The sequence below is a fragment of the Podarcis bocagei genome, assembly GCF_964188305.1.
Source record: "Podarcis bocagei genome assembly, chromosome: 9".
NCBI classification, from domain to species: Eukaryota; Metazoa; Chordata; class Lepidosauria; order Squamata; family Lacertidae; genus Podarcis; species Podarcis bocagei.
In genome coordinates, this window is record NC_138134.1 from 67,983,565 (window position 1) to 67,995,614 (window position 12,050).

The following is a 12,050-nucleotide window of genomic DNA, read 5'->3' on the forward strand; positions in this document are numbered from 1 at the left end:
TTTTGTTGAGTGGGGTGGGAAGGAGAGGGACCACATCATGAAAGGAATGAGTTACCTAAGCTGGCTGCCTAGCCCCTCTGATTTAGTTTTCAAAGCATCAGTGGCCAACCTGTGGGCCATAGACTCCAGCAACCCAGCCAGTCAGAGACGATGGACATTGTAGTGCAGCCAAGTCTCAAGGCCCACAGGCTGTGCAAGCCCTGCTTTAAAGGATCCACCCATCTCAAAGGTGACACATGTAAAATCACTTGAAGTTTGGCGTTGAGTTTCCAGGGCACTCATTTAGTGAATATCATTAAGTGCAGAGCTCTCTTCCCACCCCACCCTGCCCTATCTTATTTTGTTAATTCAGTTTCACCTCCTCCTGTTCTGATTCACACACATTTGATGCATCACCAAAAGTTGCATTCCCCCAAACCTGCACACATTTCCAGAGGTGTGATCCTGTCATTCCTTCCCCTTTAATGGCATTTACAAAGCCCTAATGCGGAAGGCATTCTGTGGTTTAAAAAGTAATTAGAAGTAACTGTGCACTGAGTTAACACACGTTTCTAAAGGGGTGCTGTATTTTAGGGTTCTAAAATGATTTAAAGCACTCTTATGCAGATAGGAAAACAAAGGCAAAATCTCTTTAATAAGCAACCTCAGGAAAAGTGCTATTTGGTAACTGTTCCTTAACAGCCTAAGGCACCCTTGACTATTTAGTCCTTGGAATAAACTACCCTCTCTCTCTCTCTCTCTCCACCTCTGGTATACATATTAAAGACTTCTTCCAGTGTATTTATTCCTCATCAGAAATGATGTTTAGAGCTTTCTTCTGAGGACATGATCATAAATGACCACCTGCAGGTAGAGGTCTGTTTCGATTGGAGTCCGTGTTGTGTTGTCCCCTGGATAAGCCTGAGGATGGAACAAGGGCGAGAAAGAAACCAGAAACTCAAATCAAACATGTTTTCAGTTCACACCATTGCGATCTGTGCAGCATGAGATCCTGGGAGGTTACGCACCACTGGAATACTGCCAGCTCACAATGACATGCATCACGTAACATGCCAACTTTGGCCCTCTGTTCCAAAGTCTACCTTGAGAGCTTGATCTTGTGAAAGGCCCAATTTGCATGGAATGCCTAGCCAGGAGCAATGTTTGATTTGCAATAGCTCCTGGATGCATAAGGGACACGGGTGGCACTGTGGTCTAAACCACAGAGCCTAGGGCTTGTCTATCAGAAAGTTGGCAGTTCAAATCCCCGTGATGGGGTGAACTCCTGTTGTTCTGTCCTAGCTCCTGCCCACCTAGCAGTTCAAAAGCATGTCAAGTGCAAGTAGATAAATAGGTACCGCTCCGGTGGGAAGGTAAACGGTGTTTCCTTGTGCTGCTCTGGTTCGCCAGAAGCGGCTTAGTCATGCTGGCCACATGACCTGGAAGCTGTCTGCGGACAAACGCTGGCTCCCTTGGCCTATAGAGTGAGATGAGCGCACAACCCCAGAGTCATCTGCGACTGGACCTAATGGTCAGGGGTACCTTTACCTTTACCTGGATGCATAATGGCTAGGAAGTTGGGCAGGCAGCTGTCAAGGGGCCCCAAGTGCTACACACTCATTCTGCTGTCTGCTACAAGTGGAATGAGAGCTGATTGTCCACACTTTGAGGGTATTGCAGCCTCCCTGTTTACAACCTGCTGTCTTCTATCCTCTCTAGTAAGCATCACATAGCTGGCTTGGTAAAGGTAAAGGTACCCTTGACCATTAGGTCCAGCTGCGGACGACTCTGGGGTTGCAGCGCTCATCTCGCTTTATTGGCCGAGGGAGCCGGTGTACAGCTTCCGGGTCATGTGGCCAGCATGACTAAGCCGCTTCTGGTGAACCAAGCAGCGCACGGAAAAGCTGTTTACCTTCCTGCCGGAGTGGTACCTATTTATCTATTTGCACTTTTACATGCTTTCGAACTGCTAGGTTGGCAGGAGCAGAGACCGAGCAATGGGAGCTCCCCCTGTCGCGGGGATTCAAACCGCCGACCTTCTGATCAGCACATCTTTGGCTCTGTGGTTTAACCCACAGTGCCACCTGCGTCCCTAGTAGCTGGCTTGGTAGAGAAGGGTTAATTTGGAGGAGCAACCATTTCTAAATATTTTTTTCAATTCAATGTCTCCATTAGATTTTATGGAGGGAAAGGTATCACCTCCCAAAACTACCAGTCCTCCATGTTGTCCCATAGGTCCTGAGTGGGTGGTGATTCTTTGTTTCACAAATCCATTTTGTGGAATTCAGCCTCCCCGGCCCATTACACACTCCAATGTAGGAATCCAATTTTGACCATTTTCATGGGTATTTATGCCTCTGTGCAGTAGAGACACACAAGGAAGCTAGAAATGCAATGTGTACGGCTTTAAAGAGCCGAAACCCCCTCTGTGCTTGATTTGGTCCTCAATTCTTAAAAGTATATATTTCACACAGCAATAGGGTATCTGCTTATTTGTTACAGATGTTCCACAGCTGCAGGAAGTTAGACCAGTGACCCACTTTGAATGCAACCAAATACACTTCTTTTTAGGTATGCATTTTTAAATGTCTTGCAAACCAACACACTCCCATTTTAAGATGTGTATAATTTGATATTTGGTCCCGTTGCTATTCATATGCAACCAGCTTTCGTGGGAAGTACTTCAAAGAAACCCTCATCCGAGAGCTGTTCTGTGCAAACCCAAACAAATTACTGCCCGGCTTACTCTGCGTTGGTTTTGAGAGGAACCAAAGCATGGGCGTGTTTGCCATATTCAATCTATAGTCCAAGGACTTAAGAGGCAACGTTTTTAAAGGGACAATGAAGAACAGATGGACTCACTCAGATCACTGCAGATGGACACACTCAGATCACAACAGAGGGCCATTGTTCATAACGGAACTCTCTAACCAAGACAGCAAAGAAGCAATGGAAAAAGGGATATAATCCAAACAAATCCCAGTATTTTAAGTCCCATTTATTTCAATCAGAAAGGTGTAAGCATTTTATTACCTCTCTTCAAATGGAATCGAAGGGACATAAAATGCTTACCTTTGTTTGAATCACGGCCATTTGTCCATTTTTCTCTGCTGTTTTACTGGAGTGGGGGGATTGCCTGAAATCCAGTGCACAGAGCGCACTGTGTAATCTCGGGTCAGTCCAATGTAGGACTCATGTAAGATCTCATGTGCAGTGGCATAGCATGGGGGGTGCAGCGGGGGCCGGCCGCACCGGGCGCAACATCTGGGGGCGCGCAGAAGAGACTCGAGTGCTAAAATCCACGGGTTAGGGGGCGCAAATTACTTGCCTTGCCCCGGGTGCTGACAACCCACGCTACGCCACTGCTCATGTGCTTTGCAAGATTTCATCAGCACCTGCTGCTGCTGCTTTGCAACCCAGGTAAGGGAGGCTTCGATGCGGGGGCAAAGTGGGATGGCACCTTTTTGTTTCGACATAAGCGATGAAATGGGGCACACCACCCCTGCAGTGACAGAATTGTAAATTGCATACTATTCACGTGGAACAGGAGTATATGGAACTGATTTCCTAAGTCCCCCCCCCCACACACATTCCACGCACACTCTTTGAAAATATTTAAACCAATTTGTAAAAAGAAGGTAATGTAGCATTTAACTGTTTTGGTGTCGTAACCTGGAGTAAGTGGAAGAGTGGAAGACAGTGAAAAATCAGCTTGTCAAATGTGGTTGTCTGAGAGAGAGAAATGCCTTGAAATAGAGCCATTGCAGTGGGGTAAGGAGGGCACAACCAGTGTGGTTTTGTATGTAGCTTGTTTTAAGAGGTGTAATGACTCTGGATAGCTCAGTTGGCTACAGCGTGGTGCCGATAATGCCAAGGTTGCAGGTTCGATCCCCATAGGGCAGTGCAATGCAAACTCGGCCCTCCAGCTGTTTTTGGACTACAACTCCCATCATCCCTAGCTAACAGGACCAGTGGTCAGGGATGATGGGAATTGTAGTCCCAAAACAGCTGGAGGGCCAAGTTTGCATTGCAGGGGATTGGACTAAATTAACCTCAGGGTCCCTTCCTGCCCTACAATTCTATGATTCTAAGTCCTCTTAGCAACACTTTTGGGTGCTAAGGGTGCAACATAGGAGACCAGTTTCCCAGTGCTTGCTGGGGGACTCATACATTATCTCAGTTGCCTTGGCCTTGAACCTACCCATAAAATAGGAATATAAGAAGTTGCCTTATACTGAGACAGACCATTATATTGTCTACACTGACAGGCTGTAGTACTTCACAGTTTCAAGCAGGAGTTGTTCCCAGCACTACCTGGGAATACCAGGTAGTCCTGGTCATGAGCTCCCGGAGACTGCAAGAAGCTAAGTAGACCTGCTGCTGGCTCAACTCACTTTCTCATTCAGTCTGTCTGCCTTCCTTTCAGCGGCAGCCCCTCTCCTTCAGACCATGTGCTGTCACATGACCACAACCACAAACAAACTCACAATCAAGTCTCCAAACAGCTCAGACAAGCAAGCAACCTTATTCCAAAAGACACAATCTCACTCTCTTCAGTCTCTTCCAATTCCAATCCCTCCAATTCTCCTCCTTCCTTCAAATGCCCCTGTTTGCAAGTCCTGTTCACGAGCTCCTGATCCCAAGCTCCCAGAGACTGCAATAAGCGAAGGAGAAGTGCTGCTGGCTTTGTGTAGGTTGGTTGTTGCCTCTAAGACTGCAGGTGCACCCAGTTTCTGCACAGGATTACTGAACTATTATTACTGCACTATTACATAAGGAAGTGCCCAAGGGAATGTGGGGAGTTTAAGATGCTTCTCTAGATATGCCTTATGCTTAATGAAACTGAGGCCCACTGCTGTCATCCATGGGAAAAAAGTCTCATTCAAAAAGAATTAAAAGATGACATTTCCATCTTGTGAGGCCTACAGCTTTACAGGAAGACCTACCCACAATGAGATCTGTTGCTTTCAGATAGAAGCAAAGTACATGGACCTTGTTTCAGCAGTACTTAAGATTCATATGTTCATGCGATAGCTTACATGATTGTTTCTACCTTGGCTGCATTTACAAGATGTCCCATTTGAAGAACATCATATATCCAACTAATATAAGAAATGTTGGTCATGATGGAACATCACTTCTTAACAGGACAAAAACCAGACATTGCCCCTTGATCCATGAAATGAGTAGTAAAAATAAAAGCATGGATGTTTGACACAGACAGGCCTGTTGTCTCAGGGAAATGACAAAAGTGACAATGCTACCTTGGGGTCAACATTGATGACCTTCCTGTCAGACTTGTTCTTGAAGAGGAGGCCGCACACATTTTCTGCAATCACTTGGTAATTTGGACTTGAATTCAAGCAGCAGATATTCCTGTCCCAGTTGTAGAAACTGTAAAAAACAACAACAATCCAAAGAATAGACAATGCAAAACATCTGTTTGCAACGTTGTGCAAGCCTTGTGCTGCCCCCAAAGCTACCGTCCTGTCTCGGGAGACAATGGAGGTGTGGGCCTTTGGGAGTGAAGTCAAACTGTTGGAAGGTTGCAGCATCTGCTGTGGCTGTAGACACCGATACGGAGGAGACATGTTTTGTTGCAGCCGGGGTTGCAGATGAAGGCGTCCCTGTTGCACTGCTGCAGATGCGCCACTACATTGCTCCCCTCTGCGCTCTTCCAAGCAGTCATTCATGAGTGGCTTTCCAACAATGCCACATATTCACTCAGTGACATTTACAACAGCAAAATGTTTGTCATGGCATCATTGTGCCTAGGGTTCCATGCCCCTATAAGCAGCAGCCAATCAGTGAGAGTGATGGAAAGGGGAACTTGCAATGCAGTGACATTTTGCATTTACAAGCAGACAGAATGAAGCGACACAGGTCCATGGTATTTATCAGCAGCAATATCTCAGCAATAATATATAGTTCCAGAGCAGGACTAGAAATCCTGTGTGCAGCAGCCACCGTGAACCTGGTATCTTGCTTCTAGCTCTTATCCTAAGAAATCTACATGAACGGTTACTCATGTTTTCCATCTGAATGTCTCCACGGGAATCATTTCAAAGCGTTACCGTGGAGAAAAATGGCATCATGTCAGGACCAGCCCTTTGAATGCTGGCAGAGGGGAAAAGGCATGTCTGCACTATTAACACAAATTCATTTAACTCTTTCTCTTCTCTCTCAGAAACCCCAAGAAACAAGTTACTCTGCAGATATGCCTATAGCTTCCAAGACATCATGTTGGAAAGGCAGTCAAAACATTGGCTACTTGTCACTGGCAAGCCTCCCTAGCCACTAGATAGGCTGCTGCAGTTTCATGGCTGGCTTGCTGTGCAGAAGGCAAGCAAGATTTCAGAAAGCTGAGTCCTATCCCTTCTGTCACTGTTGAAATGCCCAACTCTGCCCAAAGATTCTTCCCTCTGTCAAAGCATAGCAAAAGGAAGCAAACCAAAAGACACAGATACTGTACTTTGTCTGAATGCACAATAGGTGTTTAGTTAATCCTATGTGACAGAAATCCTTCCCAATTCTCTTTCTCAAGTGCCAGTAAATAGCCTGTGCTAATATGTCTATTCTACCTGTCCTAGTCTATATGCACCTCACATAACCTATGCCACAGGGACATTTCTAGGCTCAGGGGCAGAGGCCCATGGCATACATTTGCATAATATCTGCATGCAAATTGAGTCAGGTTTTCAGAGCGGGGGGGGGGGAGAACTCTGGCTGTGAGGTCTTAGTTTGAACTCTGGAGGTGCCAATAGGATTTGTTGAGCCCAGTATGCAGTTATGTGGATCGGACCTTCCACCCCACCCAGCGATGGATTTACGTATAAGCTAAACAAGCTATAGCCCAGGGCCCCACTTTTTTGGGGCCTCCCAAAAAATTTAAAGAAAAAAACAACAACCTGGATGTATATTTCCAAAATATAAGATAAAAAACAAATAAAATAAAACCTACATACAGCAACAGTGTTTTGTGTTGTGGAGGCTCCTATGATGTAAGTAATGAGCCCCGCCTGCTAGGCTGCTGCCTAAAATATCACTGGTTTGCTCATTTCTATATATAGGGTGCCTACATTCTGCATGGACTGGTTGCATGGCAACATGTGCAAATGGCTTTAGATACCTATTAGGTCCATCAATTACCATATAGAATATATCCAACACAAAAAACAGTGACAATTTGTTGTTGACAAAGGACAGCTGGACATATAAAGGGCCCCATCACCTTCACCCATTACCTTAGGGCCTCCTCAAACCTAAATCCGGCCCTGACCCCACCCATCATCTGTTGGCAAGAACAGCTGCTTACGTACATATTTAAAGGGAAACAAGTGCCTCTGGGCACATCAAGATGGCGAACGGCTGACTTGGAGATACTTGCATGGTTGCAAAGTCTGTGGAGAAGCTAACTAACCATCTACAAGCTTCACATGAAGAACTGGACCATGACAACTTTATTGCAATTTGGTATTTTCTCCAGGATGTATGGAGGAAGGAACATTCATGGCGTCCCTCAAGTGTGTATGGTCGGAATGGCTGGGATGAGACAATAAGGGAGTGACGGTTCAAGAAGGAGAAGAAGTAAAACCAATGAGACTTCCCTCATTTAGTGGAGTGGCACAGGGTAGGGCATTATTTTCCATTTTTTTGCAAGGGAGGCTGAAGAGGGGCTGGCAATGGTTTGATTTGTAACTCTTACTGAAGTTTGTGCCAAATGGAAAATATGGCTGGTTGTTGTGGTCTCCCTAGCTTTTCTGATTGGAGCATGTCCAGACGCCCAGTAAACTGTCAGACTGGAGGCCTACAGAAAATATGTGGGGCCAATAGTGGTTCTGCTTACCACCTTTTGACTTGATTTGCCCCCATCAACCATCACCCCTCTTGGTCCACAACATGGTTTTGTCCTGGGGAATTCTGCTTGTTCGCTTCAACCTCAAAACAGGCTTTGCATGTGCCAAGAATGCTGTGTTTTATGCTAGTTGCTGAAACTACCGTATTTTTTGCTCTATAAGACTCACTTTTCCCCTCCTAAAAAGTAAGGGGAAATGTGTGTGCGTCTTATGGAGCGAATGCAGGCTGCACAGCTATCCCAGAAGCCAGAACAGCAAGAGGGATTGCTGCTTTCACTGCACAGCGATCCCTCTTGTTGTTCTGGCTTCTGAGATTCAGAATTTTTTTTCTTCTTGTTTTCCTCCTCCAAAAACTAGGTGCGTCTTGTGGTCTGGTGCATCTTATAGAGCGAAAAATACGGTAACTTGGAGATGATGATAATAGTCTACGTTAGCTAGAAATTACTCACTGTTTTTCCTCCTTCTTCCACGCTTCTCACTCCTGCTCACTCATCTTCACTCATTTAATAAAATCTGGAATTACAAGTCTAAAGCTGACTAATGTTGCTAGATCACAGGATTGATCTCACCCATTTCACTGGGCTGCTCATCCTGAAGCTACCTTAGGGGAGTTAAAAGGAGCTTGCTAAAGCCTGTCTCTTCTCCACAAGTAAATATTGCAGGTCTCAGTCCTCATACGCCCATATTACAGGTGTTTGAATAATATGGGTGGGGGCAGTTGCTGGTAACTTAAGTAGGCAGTACTTCTCAGCCAGATCTACCTCATATGGAAGGTGGGTGCACTCTTGCCCTTATTTTTGCAAACCCATTCTAAGTCCTCATCACAGAAACAGCAGCAAAAGAACATTTGCTAGGCAGTGCTGCTTATATGAGGGTAGTGAAACGTGAGTTTGGATGGGAGGCATACGGAAGTAAGGGAAGAAAAGGAGGCTGAATTCTGGGAAAGGGAGCCAATGGACAGAGCAACTGAAAGCAGGAATTGAAGTACAGAAGAAGTGGAGGAGGCAAGAACAGGAGGGAAAGAGGAATAGAAAATATGTGGTGCTAAAAAAGAGAGGCCTACGTGAAAGGTGCACTGGGGTGAAACATCAGTAGAACCTAGAGATAAGCAGTGTGATATTCCCAGAAAGAGAAACGGCAGACATGGGAAAACTGTGGGCTAAAAAAGACCAAAGAGGCAATCTCTCTGTGTGCAGATGTGCACTCTCAGTTTCACACATAGATTTGAACTAGCAAGCCACATTTGGGGTTGCAGGTGTTACATAGAATGTATCTCTTCATCTAGCGTTGCTGCTTTGCAATCTCTTTCACTCACCATAAAGCGGCAAAGCTAATAGCCAGATTGTGCAACTGGATAGGTGCTCGGAAGGAAGGGGGGGGGATGCTATCAGGCAAAAGCTTTCCACCTCTCGCTATGAAACAGGGGAAAAGAAAGCTCTTCGGTGAAGGATTTCCCCCAATCATTAAAAATAAATTAGACTTGTGGGGAAAGAACCCCTAATCAGCTGCAGAATAATCACTTCCTTCATTTGCCAAGTTTCCTACGCGCATGCAGCGAATGGCAGCATGGTTTCATCCTGGAGGGCTTGTGCACTGGGCAACCCCAGGCCTACACATGCACTGCTGGTGCATCAAAGTCTCCTCTGCAAGCCCGTTCTTGACACGACAAGCAAGCCTGAGTATAACCATTATGTGGCTGGCTTTGGGTTTTCACCAGATGCTCAACTGGCACATAACCTAAGCTACAACAGTCATCTGTACAGTGGTACCTTGGTTCTCAAACTTAATCCGCTCCGGAAGTCTGTTCCAAAACCAAAGCGTTCTAAAGCCAAGGCACGCTTTCCCATAGAAAGAAATGCAAAATGGATTCATCCATTACAGACTTTTAAAAACAACCCCTAAAATAGCAATTTAACGTGAATTTTACTATCTAACGAGACCACTGATCCATAAAATGAAAGCAATAGACAATGTACTGCAGTCACACAATCAGTCAATCAGTCAATAGCTGAACTGGGTTCCACACACACACACACAAAGAGCCACAAAAAACGCAAAATAAATAGCAAAAACAGACAGACCTCAGCATAACACTCCAACCAGTGGTTGTCAACCTGTGGGTCCCCAGATGTTGTTGGACTACAACTCCCATCACCCCTGAGCTCTGGCCTTGCTAGCTAGGGGTGATGGGAGTTGTAGTTCAACAACATCTGAGGACCCACAGGCTGAGAAAGGCTGCTCCGAACGGAAGCATGGCACTCAAATCGGAAGTGTAACACTGAAAATGGGGCACGTTTGGCTTCCAAAAAAAGTTCGCAAACTGGAGCACTTACTTCCAGGTTTGCAGAGTTTGGGTTCCAAATTATTTGAGTACCAAGGCATTTGAGAACCAAGGTACCACTGTACTTGCCATTTTCTGACAGTTCTGTAGTGGAGAGATGCTCGCCACGTGGACATCCATTTACCTAACAAGGTGGGCGGTGAGAATGCAGGGCATGGGGAGGTTTCTGCCATTTGCAGAGTCTGCCCCTTGCTTCTGGAGAAAAAAAACAGGGTTGGTATGGTGGGATGCCCCTCCCTGTATCACTGCCCGGATGAAAAATACATTTTCTTCCAGGTCTCGGTCCTTGCTGGTTTCCCTGGGCAGCATCACAGGCGAACCCCTAAAATGTCCAATGTTGTTGTTCGAGCTGGAGACGCCTCAGCTGATTCCCTGGTGCATCAGCCAAGACAAGCTGCCCCAGAGGGGCAAGCATGGCTCCCTCTCCAAATTCTTCCTAGCTGGTCAGTGTGGAGATAAGACTGCTTTGCATTCTTCTCTCCAGCTTTGCAAAGGACAACACTCTGCTCATTAAGCATGGCAACAGTCTCAGCCATTTCCCTTGAAAATAAAAGAAGCATTCCTTTTGCAGCTGGTTAGTGGGCACCGCTCAATGTCGCATAGTCCACATACCTGAGCCCCTTGTTGAAGAGTATCAAATACTTTTTGGAACATTTGGAAATCTATTAAAATAATAATAAGAAGAAGAAGAAATCTACGCAGGAAATATTTAAAACGCTTTGGCATTCATTGCTGTCAATTTGATAGCATTTCCCCCCCTCTCTCTGTCAGGGAGATTTAAAGCATTTAAAAAGCATCTCTAATTCTATTAATCCAAATTAGATTTAGTTGCATTAGGGCTGTAGTGATTCTTGAGTTGAATTTGGTGCTACAACAAGGGCTGTTATTTTTCCAGAGTGAATCAAATTGTCCTGAGCGACAAAAAAATAAAGACAAGCTGAAAAGATAACAATGGAAAAGCAGTTTTAAAACGCCTTTCAGGGTGAAAACAGCCGCTCCAAATGCAAATACAAAAATCAGAGTAAAATGTATTTAAGATCAGCCTCCAGTGAAATGAATAAAATAATCTGAATCTGAGGAAGCCAAAGATTCATGGGTAGCCCAGGCCATACCCCACACTGGCCCTACTTTGCGACTTCCTTGGGTGCTTTTGCTTGGCTAGAATGTGCCCTTGTCCTGATCATGTCCTGTGTGCGCTTGTCCTGTGCCTCTTGCTCACCTGTCTGGTTGGAGAAGTATGTAGTGTAGTGTAGTGGTTAAGAGTAGTGGACTTGTAATCTGGTGAACCGGGTTCGCTTCCCCGCTCCTCCACATGCAGCTGCTGGGTGACCTTGGGCCAGTCACACTTCTCTGAAGTCTCTCAGCCCCACTCACCTCACAGAGTGTTTGTTGTGTTGGAGGAAGGGAAAGGAGATTGAGAGCTGCTTTGAGACTCCTTAGGGTAGTGATGATAATGATAATGATAATGATAATGATAATGATAATGATAATGATAATTTATTTATACCCCACCCGCCCCTGCCAGAGCCGGGCTCAGGGCAGCTAACACCAGTAAAATTACAATAAAAACATAAGGGGGGGGGAGAACCAATTTAAAATACAGGTTAAAAATACAATTTAAAATGCAGCCTCATTTTAATAGTAGCCCATAGATCAAAACCATAAGGGGAAGGAAACATAAGGGTCAGAATAAGTCCAAACCAAAGGCCAGGCGGAATAGCTCTGTCTTGCAGGCCCTGTGTAAAGTTGTCAAGTCCCGCAGGGCCCTAGTCTCTTGTGACAGAGTGTTCCACCAAGTCAGGGCCAGTACTGAAAAGGCCCTGGCCCTAGTTGAGACCAGTCTAACCACCTTGCGACTTGGGACCTCCAAAGTG

General features: G+C 45.5%; 1 protein-coding gene across 1 annotated transcript in view; it reads right to left on the minus strand.

Moving 5' to 3' along the window:
- Positions 1-607: 607 nt before the first annotated feature.
- The window catches only part of CFAP299 (cilia and flagella associated protein 299), a 341,489-nt gene continuing 330,046 nt past the window's right edge, over positions 608-12,050 (minus strand). The window contains exons 5-6 of the mRNA XM_081207447.1: positions 5,244-5,373; positions 608-900 (exon numbers count right to left, since the gene is read on the minus strand). Coding sequence (XP_081063573.1) covers positions 805-900; positions 5,244-5,373 — 226 coding nt within the window. The 3' untranslated portion in view covers positions 608-804. The remainder of the gene's footprint in view (positions 901-5,243; positions 5,374-12,050) is intronic.